General features: G+C 38.8%; 1 protein-coding gene across 1 annotated transcript in view; it reads left to right on the plus strand.

The window, feature by feature from the left end:
- RNF32 (ring finger protein 32) overlaps positions 1–14,972 on the plus strand; it is a 76,724-nt gene extending 61,752 nt beyond the window's left edge. The window contains 6 exon segments of the mRNA XM_054273409.1: positions 5,657–5,852; positions 5,855–5,914; positions 9,842–9,924; positions 12,114–12,204; positions 12,403–12,531; positions 14,887–14,972. Coding sequence (XP_054129384.1) covers positions 5,657–5,852; positions 5,855–5,914; positions 9,842–9,924; positions 12,114–12,204; positions 12,403–12,531; positions 14,887–14,972 — 645 coding nt within the window.
- The last annotated feature ends 838 nt before the right edge of the window (positions 14,973–15,810 follow it).

Raw genomic sequence — 15,810 nt, forward strand, 5'->3', positions numbered from 1 at the left:
GTTGGAATCTAGTTAGATCCAATAATGTATAAGTACAAATTTATCCTTAAATTAAACTTTTTCTCCCTGAGAAGGAAGCAATATTTACTTAACAGAGCAGATTTTTAATTCAGCTAGGAACAAGTGACAACCTTTTCACTGGCTTGTAAGGGCTTTAAATGAGACCTAATAACATCTCTACTACCCTTACAAACTAAAATTGCTCAGCTTTCCCACTGAGTTGGAAGCACATGGCTGAAAGTTAACAGAAATTAACAGAAAATGGAAACACTAAGAAAATAACACAACAATGACAAATACAGAGTATGCCCATGTACAAACAAATATGTATTTAATATATGTGAACAAAGAGCAAATGAAGTAAAACATTTTCAAACTCCTGAGAAGAAAGGGCAGACACTGTATTTTTGTAATTAAGGATGTCTGACTCAGATCTCTTAAAACAACCTTTAACAGGGCAACTACAAAGGTCTGTGACACAGTGTTCCTTGCTGAGTCAAAGGCAGGGCTCACATGTGCAGATTTGCCAAAACCTGCCCTCCCTAGCCAGCAGAAGTATTTCAAGCTGGAATTCCTCTTTAATGCATTCAGCCTCGGCTCTCATTGTTTATGACAGCAGTGCACTTGGTTCTCAGAAGAAATCCTGGCTTGTAGGCTTCCAGAAGCATAAATGTCCTGATTTCCAGTGGGAGAAAAAAATCTGTGTGTTCACACAGGCAAAGGTTTATTCATCCTGCTCAATGTTTACACCCTGGAGCCTGGCTGGGAGGGAGGGACACAGCCCAGCATCCCTGGGACCATCCCTGGGACCATCTCTGGGACCATCCTACCTAACAAAACCATTTAGGGATTAGCCCAGGGCAGGTAGAGCCCTCACCATGCTTACTTCTCTGCACACAGGTTTCATTTATTGTGCCAATACACACTTTTATAACACATCCTTTTAGAAACCACCAACCTGCGCAATAGTACTGCTTTCCTTTCATTTACATTCATATTTTTATCACACTTTTTAAACAAATTTAGGTGTAAAAACACATTACAGGCAGCAAGTTTCATGATGTAAAGACACAATATCAGTGGAGCCCATTACAGTTGCTACACTAAAAAGTTTGCTTCAAACCTTTTCCCCAGCATCGCTGTTTCTGTATCAGATTTATTCAGCCCACACAATTTAATAGCTCTTCCTGAAAAGTTGCTCTCCTGCCATTGATGACAGCAGGCCACCTGCCTCTGCTAATTAGCAGTGCCATGCCCAGTTGTAGCTCCACAAGAAGAAAATAGATTGGCTCTTCAGCTGATGCATTTCATTCTAGAAGACCAGATGTTGAATCTGTGTCTCACTCCTCCAAAAAGGTTTTAAAATTTACTGCAATGTACAGTACCTCACCTGAGTGCAGCTAAAAATCCTCATTTTTCCTAAATCTTCTGTAAAAGTCAGTCATTCGAGACAGATCTGAGATTTCAGCACTATTTAAACATACAATTAACATTTAAAAATTATACAGATGGATAAAACCAGGTATCATTAGTCACTTATTACTCACCTTCAAAACAGGCAGCGTGTTCATTATGTTAATGTCCTTGGAGTGTTTAAAGCAACCTTCTGCATTTGAAGTGGAGGCTCTTGGTAAAAGGTGGCACTTAATAAGAAATGGCAATTACCAAGGCATGTTACTCTCCAGAAGACTGCAGTATGAATTTTAATTTCTTCCTGGCCATGTATCAGCTAAGGCTAACGCATTTTACTTTAGAAGAAGTAGGAAGTATGGTAAAAGTGAAAACCAAAATGAGAGAGGACACTAATCTTTGAGTTTCAATTAAGGCCCAGCACCTCTGGATTAAAGGCTTATTTTAACGAAAAGCCTTAATTAAGCATACATGTGTATAGGATCACCTTAATGAGGTATGACAGAAATAGAAGAGATGGCAAGCATTATTTGAAAAGAAGCTTATTAGCCACTTTAGGAAAGTCAGTCATAGATTCTAACAAAAAAATTGAATGCAATACTGAAAAGACATAAGAGTGCTGAATCATGTTCAAGCATAAAACTGAAACTGAAATAGGCACAAGAGAGGTAATTTTCAGCATCTTTATATCCAAAATTATACATGTCAGCGATTTTTATACACATCAGTGGGTTGGCTTTTGAAAATATTTCAGCATTTATCCTTTCATTTAAATTTTAGACAGCAGAAAATCGAGTTTTCTACTTTATTTCCTAATTAAATTTATTACTGAAAATCTTTAAAAGTTTATACTGTAAAATATCCCTTCATCACATTTGGTGTCAGGATAATGTGCAAGTTTCCTTTAAAAACTGCTATTTTATCATTTAATTCCTGCCTTTGGAAACAATCAGTGATTTAATGTCATTTTAAAGATAGCCACTTCAGCTGCTTTTTCCATCTTCCCCTACCGTACAGAGAGGTATTCTCATTTGCAGATTTGACTTTAAAGTAATTACTTGTAATTACAGAGAAGTGCATCCAGTGGATTAATCACTCCATTTATATGCTGCTCAAAGGATTACTCTCAGGACAGCCTAACTGCTTTTGCTCAGAAAATGTCACTTCCACAGGAAAACAAATCTCTCAAGTCAGCAGCAGCTGAGAAGGACTCTGACAAGTATTTAAACCCAAAAAAATCAAAGAAATTGCACACCTGGATTTGAGGCACCATCTGTGCCTGTTCTCCTCATGAAAAATAAAGGGCCACCAAGTGAGAATAACCAGGGAAATGGCCAGAGGAAGCCCACACTCTTTCTAGTGGATTCCACACAATTCTGTATCTGAAAGAAACACATCTGTGCTAACCAAAGACATGGGCAGTGCTTTGGTTCAGGAAACCACATTTTAAAATGTGGGAAGTCCCTGAAGGAGCTGATGCTCTACTAAACACATCCTTACCATGTCCCTGAGCCTTGCACAAAAATAGGATACTAGGGGACAAAGACCTTTGTTTGATCCATATGGATTCTGTTCATCTGTCCTTTTTTTAAAGATTTCTTCCTTTTTTTTCATGGTTATTCTATTATAGACTTGCCAAAGACACAGGTCACCCAAAACGGCAGTGAGGAAGCTGCTGAAGGCTCTGGAGCACAAGTCCTGTGAGGAGCAGCTGAGGATGGAGAGCCTGGAGAAGAGGAGGCTCAGGGGGGACCTTGCTACTCTCCACAAGTACCTGAAAGGAGGCTGTAGCCAGGTGAGGGGCATTCTCTTCTTCCAGGTAACAAACAGTATGGATGAGAGAAAATGGCCCCAAGTTGACTTAAGGGAGGTTTAGATTGGAAATTAAGAGAAATGTCTTCACTGGAAGGGTTGTCTAGCACTGGAACAGGCTGCCCAGGGAAGTGGTGGAATTACCTGGCCTGGAAGTGTTTTAAAAAATTGTAGATGTGGCAGTTAGAGAGACAGTTCAGTGGTGGATTGGCAGTGCTGGGTTAATGGCTGGATTTTTCAAGTCATTTCAAACCTTAATTATTCTATAAATCTATGATAATCACAGGGCCTCCTCCCATCTTACTACCTGCCAGCTTAAAAATACACATTAAAAATTTAAAAGCACAGCAAAAATGTCTTCAAATCCAAATGCACAAGGAGGAACACAACTAATGCTCACTAACCTCCCCATTACCCCACATACATAAAGCTAAAGGGGAAAATACTGCCTAGAGGCAGTGGGATACAGTGAGTGGTAGGGAAAACCAGAAAGGAATCATTCCCAGGGGCTTCCCTATGGACAGAAACTGGTATCAAGCCAGGAGAGGATCCACTGCACCCTCTGAGGAGAATGGAGAAACATCTCCCACTGCCACCCTTCCCTCCGAGCCTGTGGGGCTGGGGGAAAAGGGACAAAAAATTAACAAGAATCATCATGGCTGGAAAAGACCAATGAGTCCAACCATCAACCCATTAATCACTGCCGGATCCACCACAAAACCATGTCCCCAAGTGCCACATGCACAGCTTCTCTGCAGCACAGACAGAGTCCCTCTGGTCACCCCATCTTGAGCTGTGAGCGGAGAGAAGCAGGGCTGGCTGTGGAACCACCACACACGGAAACATCCAGGTCTGGGGCCTCAAGAGTAGGAGGGACATGGACCTGGAGGAGTGAGTGCAGAGGATGCCACAGAGATGGTCAGGAGGCTGGAGCACCTCTGCTATGGAGACAGGCTGGGAGTTGGAGCTGTTCGGCCTAGAGAGGGGAAGGCTCCAGGGAGACCTTAGAGCAGCTTCAAGTGCCTTAAGGGACAGCAGGAGAGGGAACAGAGTGATAGGACAAGGAGTTAAATGGCTTTAAACTGAGAAAGGGTAGATTTAGTTTAGATATTGGGAAGAAATTCTTCCCTGGGAGGGTGGTGAGGCCCTGGCACAGGTTGCCCAGAGAACCTGTAGATGCCCCATCCCTGGAAGTGTCCAAGGCCAAGTTGGATGGGGCTCTGAGCAACCTGGGATAGTGGGAAGCGTCCCCAGCCATGGCAGGGGAGGTGAACAAGGTGACCTTTAAGGCCCCTTCCAAACTAAACCTTGCTGTGGGTGTGAACCAGAGCAGCCCTGCAGGCAGTGGCTCCTGTTTGTCATAGCTCAGGGGTCTCACTCATCCCTGCACCTCCACCCTGGCACCAAGTCACATCCCCATGCTGGACCAGGGGGGATATTGGGACCTCAGAGGAGCAGCTCCAGCCCAAAGGGGCTGCCAACACCATCCCTGCCCAGTGTATCACTGCCTTCCCTCTCTACAACAAGCCAATCCTGCAGAACAGTTCTGGGGTTTATTGCTGCAGCCACATCTTGTCAGTTCAGCCTGAAATTTGTGATTGCTGCCATTTTTTCTGTGTCCATTCCCTGCACACTGCTGGCAGCCACTGAGGGTGAAATGAGGTTGCCAGGAGGGGAACAGACTTGGTGATTTATGGATCCAAAGTTAACTTCTGTGCCTGGAACAGATGTTAAGCTCTTTCCCATGGGATCCTGAGGAGAAAACAACAAAAATTGTAGGTTTCTTATCTGCTATTGAGGAGGCTGCTTCTCCTGAGAAATATTATTGAAGTCCTTGTACATGTCTGCATGTAAAGGAACACTATTCTTGTCAAACCAGCTAAAGATCAGCAATGCAACATCATGATTTTACAGGGTTCTCCTAAAATAAAGCATAAGCATGGGGAGAAATGGAGGAACAGGTAGATAAGCCCATTCCCTGTATAAAAATAATACATTCTTGTTTATATTCAGGACTCTGAAAGGCAAAATTAGCCTTTGGGATTGTTTTTAATTATATGAAATTAAAATGTGTTTGGGCATGCCAAACTTTTATAATTCATAATGAGTTTATTGAATATAATAATTATGAGCTCAGTAATTAAAACTTTAAAATTGCTGTTATTTTATTTAATATAAATGATAAATCAAAGATTTCATTTGACTTTTTATAAGTTAAAACTAGGATGTGTCAGAAACATCAATCTTAAATTTCATATTACAGTAATTGCACGTTAGGCTTCAACTACTGGAGTTGTATGTGTATAAAAGCTTTTAACAATTGAAAAATATTGGCTAAGTGCAGAGTTTCATTTAATTTACTATAATCTGTATGGTTTTAAATAATTTATAACAATAATTATTCAAGATTGGTTGGGGGTTTTTTGCTTTTTAGGGCTGTTCTTCCAAACAAGAGACAAGAGCAGTTTCTGCAGTTGCTCTACAGGATCATATAATACACAATCATCAGCTGCAGGATCCTTTAACATTCTAAGTCAAGGACAAGGAATACCAACAACTTTTACAAATCCCATGAATAAAAGAAATAGTCGTCGTAATAGCAAATACTGGACTAAGAAAAAAGAGCACAAATGCAAGGAAGATGCAAAAAAGGAGAATCTTCTTGACCCCAGTGCTCCACAGCTGAATTTAGGTAAACCATTCTGATTTCTAACTTTTGTTATTATTTAAAATAAACTAAAATGTGAAGGCTAAGCTTTGAGTTCAGAAGATGATTAAATGTCAAACAGCATGGTGTCTTTTCATATCTGAAATGCATTTATAACATTATTTTTGTGACAATGAATGTAAAAAGGTGAAACTAGGGCATTTTGATGAAGACATATTCTTCATTAGAAGCAATAAGTACTTTTAATGTCTATTGAATGTCATAACTATCTTTACATTTTATTTTAAGAAAGAAATGGTTATTTTCTTACTGTATTTAGTTGGGGACAGGTTCTAGCACTAAGCTTTTTTTAAGGTCTATTTGAAATGATCTGGTTTATTCCTTATTCTGTAAAAAGACAATAAAGTTGCATGAAATGTATTCTTTGTTAATATATACCCAGCTTTGCTCAAAGTTAAAAAGGTTCGTTTATACAATGGTCCTGGGGCTAAACCAGGGAAGAATTAACACCTGTAGCTAAATACCTTTTTCAAATTTAGAAGCAAACATGCAGCAAGATAAAAGTCACAGATGTGAGGGCTTGGAATGATGCCTGGTGAGAAAATTCACTTTTAAATAGTGTTATAATAATACAGTTGTGGAACAGCAACAGACGATATTGCTTAGAAAAACAAAACCAGGGAGCATCTTAAGGGACCAGGAGATCAAACGTGCTTCTTGCCTCTCTGTATTTCTCTTTTCTAAAGATTTCCACACTATTTTTGCCACAAGCATCTTCCTGTGTCCATCCTTTCTGTTGCCTTGACTGGGCACTACTCAAAGAACCTTCTGGCTCCAAATTTTGCAGTTTTGAGTATAACAAACTTTCATCGTTAATAGCTGGTTTATTTAATCTTTTTCATGCAAACTCCCTTTGGCCTCCCTGAAGATCAGGTTGGCTTTGCCACAGGAGCTGTCACAGCAGTCCCAGCTCCAGAGGGAACCCATTAAACCAGGGATGCTCCATCCAAGCACATCTGCCTTTGAAATCTGCTGAAAATTCAGAGGGACACTTCAGGCAGTGCACAACAAGGGAGTGTAACCAGTGGCAGGACAAAGGTTAATAGGATGAGATAATTAGCACTGTATTTCCATGGTTATAATTCTAAAGAGGGCAGGGTTTTTTCTTTGGTTCATTCTGAAGAGAGGATAGCAGGGGGGAAAACAGAGAAGAGGTAGTGGGGTTAAAATGAACATCAGTGATGAGTGATTATGGAAGCTAAAGGCTGAGGTGAAAAAATGCAGCCCAGGTGTGAGCATGTTTTCTGCTGTTATTAGAAAGACTAAGTGTTTTCTCTTTAAATCACAGCACTGACTGAGTTTTCCCACACAAATATTTGTGAAAGGGATTCAAAAGACTGTGCTGAAATACTTTGTAGTATTTTCACCAATATTGTCATATTATTTCACCAATATTATCATATAATATCTCATATCATTATAATAATAATATTATATTATTATATTATTATCTCAAAATGCATCTGTCAAACTTTCTCTTCCTTAATAAGGACCATGTGGTTTAAAAATTAAAACTGCAGAACAACTTTGAAAACATAATTTAATGGAACATTTTCTTCTTGAGTTTATGGGTAATAAAAGAAAGTTTAAGAGGTCTGTGTCATTCTTTTTTTTTCAATAGGGTTTTGATTCCTAAAATCCAGCAGTAATAGTTTAAAGGTTAATTTATGTAAATGCTTCAATAAGGTTTATTTTATTGGTTGTAAATGGGCGTGTCAGTAAATGGGTTGGGCTTTTAAACTTGATGAATAAGGATAAAAGTTCTTGGATGTCCTGAGCTGTGATAAATGCAGTTTTTCATTGCTTGTATCTTTTCAAAGTGTTGCTTTGAGAATATCTCCACAAAGCCTTTTTCTTTGACTACACGTCCCTCCTTGTGTGTCCTGCCACCAGTTTTCCCTCAGAAACTCTGCTGTATAAAAGTTTTCCTTCTAAACACCTGCACAACCTGTCTCTCACAAGTGTCCCATCTGGTCTGTATTATTTAGAAGTTCAGCTTTGCTGCCAATCTCTTCTTGTTTGGCAGTTTAAATAAACCATTTTTGAAGGCTTTAAATAAGAATTCTCTCTTACCCTGGGGGTATACAGAAGGCTTTCCACAAAGCCATCTCATTTTCTTCCTTAAAACATTCTCTGACCACAGTGCTTGGAAAGAAATCAAGATCAGGCTTTTTTTTAGGTTGTGATGGTGTCTTTCATGCTGTCCCTGCTTTGCTTTCTTGTTCACTCCCCCTGTACCCAGATTTTCTCATCACAGAGGCCATCACTCTATAGATTGAGCCACCAAAATGGGATAACAAAAGTAACCAGGTGGGGTCTAGGTGAACCAAAACACATGCAGGGAAATCTCTCCCCACATTGTTCCAAAAGCATAAACTGACCCAGTTGAAACCTCAAAGCCCTTGCTCTAAAACACAGATTGAAATTGATTTATGTTCGAAGGATGTCATGACCTCACAAGGAAGTGGGTTAGGCAGATAGTTCAACTAAAGGGAAGGCAGTATTCCTGATAGATCCTTTAGTACCTCTCAAAAGTTCTTTTAAAAGATCAAAGGCAGTTTGTGCAAATTTCAAATGATTAACGATATACATCTGTAGATGGATGAGCTCAGAAGGAGAATTTTAGCCTCAAAAATTAACAAATCCTGCCCTAGAATAATGAGACACTTGAGCAAGGGGATCACCAAAACCCCATGACTTGCTGGGATTCCTTTTCTCCTCATGAGAAATGGGTTTGGATGCACAAGCTGCCTGATGGGGGTTTGCAAGCTTACACAGAATACGTGCTGCATAGTACTGTCAGATTTGTGCAAAGATTCTGGTATGAATGAAGGAGTTTACCCTTTCCTTCCCATCTAGTACTGAGCTCTCACCTAGGTGTCATCACCTTGCATTGTAATTATTGCAATTATTGCATGTCACTCTTTCTTGTTTTGTCAAACACCAGTAAAGCCTCACCATGGACTCAGGTTACACAAATTACTGGCTTGTTATACAAACCTTGGACATTTCTCCGTGGATTCTGGTCAACCAACACAAGCAGCTTCTGCTGCTCTTCAAAGGTGATCAATTTCTATATTCTGCTAGCACAGGGATTTTACTGCTGAGGTACTGACACTGGACTTTATCTGGCACTTGTGGGGGCAGGCAGGAATGCTGTAAGTATTTCACATGTAAGGAATTTCAATGATTCCTTCTTTAAGAAAGCAGAGATTTCACATCTACGTGCAGCAGGCACCTCACATTCATTGCTGGAGATGGACAGCTCAGCTGTAACAGTGACAGTAGCACTGGCCTCTTGTGACCATCTCTTTGTCTCTTCATGCTCTTTATTTCTCTTTCTTATGTCACAGTCTCATTAAACTTCACAATTTTTCAGCAGCAGCCACTATTCTTTATTATACTACTTGATTAATTTTTATTTTTAAGAATGCATAAATGCAATGCTGAGAAAAAAAATCACAATTCTGAGATTTTATTTGTACTGATTTTTTTGAAATTATGTTGTTACATTCCTTAGTTAATCCCATTTTAATGGCTCTGAAAAGTATAAAAATAAATTCAAATTACTCAGCAAATATAAATTTACATTTAAAAAATCCTGTCTAAATCCTGTATGTAAAAGAGGTTCTGATAATTACTGTATTGCAAATCCATTCATGGTTTAGATTGGAAGGGACCTTAGAGATCATCCAGCTCCCATTTCCTGAAGTGGACAGGGACATTTTCCACTACCCCAGGTTGCCCAGAGCCCCATCCAGCCTGGCCTTGAACACTTCCAGGGATGGAGCAGCCACAGCTTCTCTGGGTTTTTTCTTTTGTTCATTCTGAACCAAAAAAAAAAAAACCCCAGAGTAATTGAGCACCCTTCCTTTTCATTTCATGCTGAAGAATGGGTAAAGAGCTCCACACAGCATGGAAAATCCATACAGTGCTGTCCAATATTCAGGAAGGAATTTGCAATTTGACCCAGGGTACAAATATAACTGAATAATTGTGTGGACTCACAATTGTATTTACTTATTTTATTTTCTTGAGGTACTGCTGAAAGTCATCAGCTGGAGGAAGAAATGAAGAAAAGATTCTACTTTTAATTCTTTATAACACTTTAAATTTAAATCTACTTTTAGTAAGTGGACCAACTCAGTGGCCAACTCTGATATTATTTTGAACATGACATGGTAGAGGAAGAGTGGTAGCATTTGTGCACTTTTGATGTTATGACAGTAGAGAAGCCTTTTTATCTGTTCTTGCAAAGCAAGTATAGGCTATTTGCTGTTTCAAGTAAACTCCTGATAGATATGATTCTGGCCTTCATTCATCAGGGAAACATTTGCTGTTTGTACAATTCAAGATTGGATTTTGTCTTCTCAAAGGCTTTGTTAATTTCAGATGAGTACAACAGTTATTTCTATTTGGGAAACAAAGCAGGTGTACACCCAATGCCAGACAGTCACTTCCTCAGGTTATTTGATGAAATGCCTGCATTTTACCTCGATGGCCTGCTCAGTGCCCGTGTGTAGCATGGGCATAAACACATCCTGCTTTATTACATTCTCTAATCCATCATCTTGAAAATATTAAGCAAAAGAGACAAGTGACTGATGGAACAGAGAGCTGCTTCAGAGAAGTGATGATGGTAATTAGAAGAATTATCCCAATTGCTTAAAAGTTCCTTTCCACAGTGCATTTTAGGGTAGTTTTTCTCCTTGTTCCCCTTTTAAATTTTTTTAAAAGACTTTTCACAAACAAGTGTGTGTTGTGAATCAAGTCTTTGAATAACCTTAGATTCAGGGCTATTGCTCCTTTTTATATCAACATTAGCTGGAGGTGAACAACTGTCCACAGACAAATGGGAGAGGTCTGGAAAGATCTGCCAATTTCTGGCTACCCTGAAAGTCTGAAACTTCACAAGAGGGAGCAAAAGACAGCACTCATTAAGAAGGTTACTTTAGATTTGGCACAAAAAGGCAAATGCCTCTGGAATTCTTTTTGTCCTTGGTGTTTCCTTAGCTCTTTTTTTAAGGGAAAATCCACTGTATGTGAAAGCTCTGAGCACTCTCCCTCCAGCTGGTGCTGGCCATTAATCCTCTGCTTCTTCTGGGCTTCACTCCTTCCCCAACTTCCCCCTCTCCTAAGAGCCAACAGCTTTTTTTGTCCAACTCTGTATCTTTTGTCAGCACAGAGATCATCAGCATTTGGTGAGAGTGTAGGTCAGATAAAGGTGAATTTTTCTTGTAGCCTGTCAACTTTCTTTCTCTTTTGTTTTACTGCATGTGAGAAACGCTGCATTTGATGTGCATCACCTCTTGAAATGTAATGTCTCTGTTGGGAAAGGGGAGGAAAATTAATCAGATTTCATTTTAAATGTTTGGTTTATCATTTGTTCCTTCAGCCAGTAGCAGTTGCCATTTCTTCCTTTCTGCCACCCCATGTGCTGTTAACACAAAATTCACAATTTCACAAAGTAATTTTGTTTTCACTCAAAAGAGTGCAGTAATCACAGAAGCAAACTGATGACCTTTCAGAATTTTTCTTGTCAGCATTTTTTTCCTTTTCAGCTGTTAGAATGCTTTAAAGTCAGGTTTGGTTCTGGGGTTGTTTTCTTTCCTTTGAAAAAACAGGTGCTGCATTCATGTTCCCATGTAGTCCATTAAGGGAGTACATTTTTATATAACTATTCAAGCACATAATACATGAGTCTTTTAATTAAACTACCTAAGTGAATATCTTAATGAATTAAATGTAATCATCTTGAAAAGGAATTTTGAGTCCAGATTTTTATGGTAAGAAATATAATTTAAAGCTATTTTATGATGAAGCACTTTATTCTTTTTTATAACCTTTTTTAAAAGCACATGGGAAGAACATCATTTGTAACTGAGCTACACAGAAGTATTCTAACCTGGAATAATTTAATACATGAAAATACATGAAATTTCATGTGAATATGTGGAGACTTACAAAATTCTCTTAACGCTTTAATTTTAAAAACATGCATATTGTAGAGTGTTCATGGATTGATTAATTAACTGTTTTTACATTCTGTAATCTAGCCTGTTTCACCTGTACCAACGAGATGAAATATATTGCAAGTAATTGTAATTATTTTTTCAGTGATGCCTGAAAACCTTTGAAATTTATTTACCTGAAATTGAAATTTACAGGTAAAAATTGTCCCATGTGTAGAAAAGAGCAATATCAGATGAGAGTAATACATGATGGGGCATGCTTAGTTAAATTGAATTAATTAGGTAAGCTTTACTTCTGCTACAGGTGTGTCACCAGACAATATTTATTTCTTAATAATGTTCCAAATGCATTACACTTTTAGTAAGAAACTAGACAGAATGTATGCACTGCAAAAGTTAAAGTTAAAAAAAAGAGTAATAAATCATTGTTTCATATAAATAACTAAATTATAAAAATTCAAGTTTCCTCTTTTTGAGCAGAATTGTCTTACAGAATTTAAGCTTCCTGGAGGGGATATATTGCTAGAAAAGAGTCTAAAGACTTAAGGGAAGCAGTGCCTCCTATGGATAGAAAATTAAGAAAGCAACTATTTGAAAAAATGCTTTGCTGTATTTGCTTCCTTGGTCTTTTTCCTTGGGGCAATTCAGCTTCCTTAAACCAGAACTCCTGAATATCAGGAGTTTCCTCCCTCCCTTTTCACTCATTCCTTCTCATTCACACTGAACAGGCACCACTGTTGTTCTGTCAGTCTGCTCATTCCATCCTCTTTAGAACCAATGCAAAATCCTTCCCTGGAGCAGAGAAAAAGAATACGAAGGTGGCTGAAGAATACGAAGGTGACTGAAGAATATGAAGGTGACTGATGTTCCATGTTCCACTCAAAAGTGCTCAAGCCCTTAATTTGGAATAAATTAACCTGCCAGTGGATTGTGACTGTCCTCAAGAAGCAACACTAGAACAGACAACCCTTGGGTTTTCCTGCTGTTTGAAAGTCTGAGGAAGCAGATATAGGCATTTTTCCCAAGAAGGCTGCCAGTATCCCATGGGCCCAAGACACCATGCAAAGCCATGAAACAAGGTCTCAGCAACAGGAGGTTGGAGAAGGCTCCTAAATGTGCTCAAAGCTGCAGCTGAATGTCAGTGGTCACAATTTCTCTCACTGAAATTCAGATGGCTACAGCAGAAACCCTCCAAGCCACCTGCCCTGGGCTGGCTTTAGGGTCCCTGCCCTTGGCACGTGGCTGCCCACATCTCAAAAAGCCACAGGAAGATCTTCATCCAACAGGGAACAAAATGGGGACTCCTTTTCCACCTTCTATTAAGAATAAATTTATAAAGTCCTCTCGTAATGATTAGGTTTGAATAAATTCAGTGCAAGTCATGATTAAAGGACCTGCACTTATTTTCCTTAGTGGCTTTCAAGTGGGAACTGTAGATGAGTTTTCCTGCTGTTCACTCTTAAAGTGTTGGTTAATTAAAACATTAAAGAAAGTTTTCACAAGGAGCTATCCATTTCCAGGCACTAAAAAGCTCTTCTAAAATAGAATTTGCTTCTCAAAATTGGGCTGTGCTTTTAAAATGCCACTCCCTAAACATTAGCATAATCAAATGGCATCACAATAGCAAAAAAAACCCAATTATTTTTTTAATAACCCTGCCACCTTTGGAAGGATCACAAAGGTTAAATGTCAAGTTTCATATGCTTAAATAAATATCAGAAAATAAAAAACAAGGTCTGAAATATTAGTACTAGGAAGGCCACATATTGCTTGTTTCAGGGTGCTACAGTAGCCCTTATTACACCTGGCATTAAAATTTTTAATAATCTAGATCAAAGGAGATAAGAAAGGTCACTGAAACCAAAGTAGGCTACTTTTTAGCACTCCCATACACAGAGAGCAGGGTGTTGCTTCAGCATGTTAGGTAGTGAATTTCTTTGATCCTCCCTATAAATGTCACTCTGCATGTCATTTAATTGTGGTATAGCCTTTTATTAGTGCAATTAAATCTTTTCTAATGCATTACATTATCTCCAGCTCTGCTAAAAATCCTGCCATTGTTTAGGAAGCAGGAGGTAAGTCACTGGGAAATGATGCAGTTGACTTTAGTTTCTTCCTCCCCCCTCCACATGATTTCTCCCAACGATTTTAATTTAAATCTCACCAAACAGTATAATGGTCCTGGAATTTGTTTAGTCATTTGACTTCCTTTATCACACAGAGATGGTAAACATTCTGTTGCTAACCTGAAGTGGCTCCAAGCAGCAAAACTAGGAGGATATTAAACCAGTAAAAGCTTATCAACTGATTCATTGATATGCTGTAAATTCCAGCCTTTTCATTTTACTTTTGAGGGTTGCCATAAGTCAACACATTAGTAAGCAATTTGCTGACATTGGATCACTTAAAAAGGCTTCCCCATGGACAAAGTTCACCTCAGTGCTTTGTTTCATGGTTTCATTTTATCATAGTCCTGGGCTGCTGTACACATGACTGATGCAGCTCTGCATACCGATGGGGGATTGCACAGTCACTCTCTGCCACTCTGTCCAAGCTTTAGGAAGTCTCAGACATAAAATGGACAGGGTATGGTGTTTTCAGAAATAAATTCAATTGCTCTGTTTCAGTTATTCTAGGATTAAAAAAAAGTTATTCAGTATTATGCATTAAAATATCATTTTTACATCCTAAAACGTGACAATAAATTACTCAAAATGCTGATTTCCTTTCCATTCACATTGACAGTTCATGCTGATTTAGCACTTAGCCAAAATTCTGGGTTAAATTTCAGTTACACTTCTTTTTCTTCCCAACCTTAGACTTTATTTACTGATTGATGGATTTGAATTTGGTCAGATCATACTACAGAAAATCCAGGAGTAGCTCAAAGATAGTATCTTAGCAGCAGAGGAACTTCATAGATATCTGTCTCATGCAAGAAACGTTTTCTTTTGTTTTTTACAGTTCCAGCTCAAGGATGCTCACTTGCTTACAGCACCAGGTCAGGCCTGGTCAAGTCTGATACCACTATACATGATGACCAAGCATAACTCAGAAGTGTTTTAAAGTGATCAACCTTTACTTGATGGTGAACAGAAACCCCAAATTATATGAGTTTGGTGTAATCTTACCTTGTTCTTCCTGAAGTCAGATTTTAATATGAAATCAGTAACAACAGTTACAATTGCAATGCAGAGATTGAGTTCTAGAACCCAGCTAACAACAGTCAGGTAAAACTTACCAGGGCTGTTATTAATTAAATACATAATCCCATTAAAATATTAAAGATACAAGCAAGGTTTCAATGCTTTCTCATTCAGAGAGCACATGGTGTCACCAGTCAGGATTGTTTGGAGACCACAAAGTGTAAATATTGGAGGAGGCCTGAGGTGGGACTGTTGGTTGTTTGTTTTGTGTTTTACACATACCACCGAAGGTCAGTGTGAACAAGAGACTGGGATGTTTCTTTCTTGGCACTGAGCAGTGCTGAGGGGAAGCACCAGGTTCCCAACCTGCTCTTTGCTACACAGAATTCTCTCACAGAGTACGGGAGGGGCTGCTGCTTTTCCCATCATTTTGGGATTTAAATACATCCACAATACAAAGGCTCTCAGGAAACTTTTATGGTACATTGCTAAATCAGCATTTACTAACAAGGAAACAAATCCTATTTCCACTGACAAATGGATACATCTTTTCAATATCCTGTTCTGTTAGGGATCATCTGGGAACACAGTCAGAACAGTTCTCAGCAGTGAATCAGACCACAGAATCAAAATAATAAGATCATGTTAGCAGAAAATTTAGGAAACTCAAAGCTTATATAAATTCTTAAGTGAGTTTTCCACATCATCTCTGAAGGATTTTTGTGAGATTTGGGCTCTCAAC

Source organism: Melozone crissalis, unplaced genomic scaffold, assembly GCF_028551555.1.
Source record: "Melozone crissalis strain CALT ecotype California unplaced genomic scaffold, PUWL_Pcris_2 ptg000016l_1, whole genome shotgun sequence".
Lineage (NCBI taxonomy): Eukaryota > Metazoa > Chordata > Aves > Passeriformes > Passerellidae > Melozone > Melozone crissalis.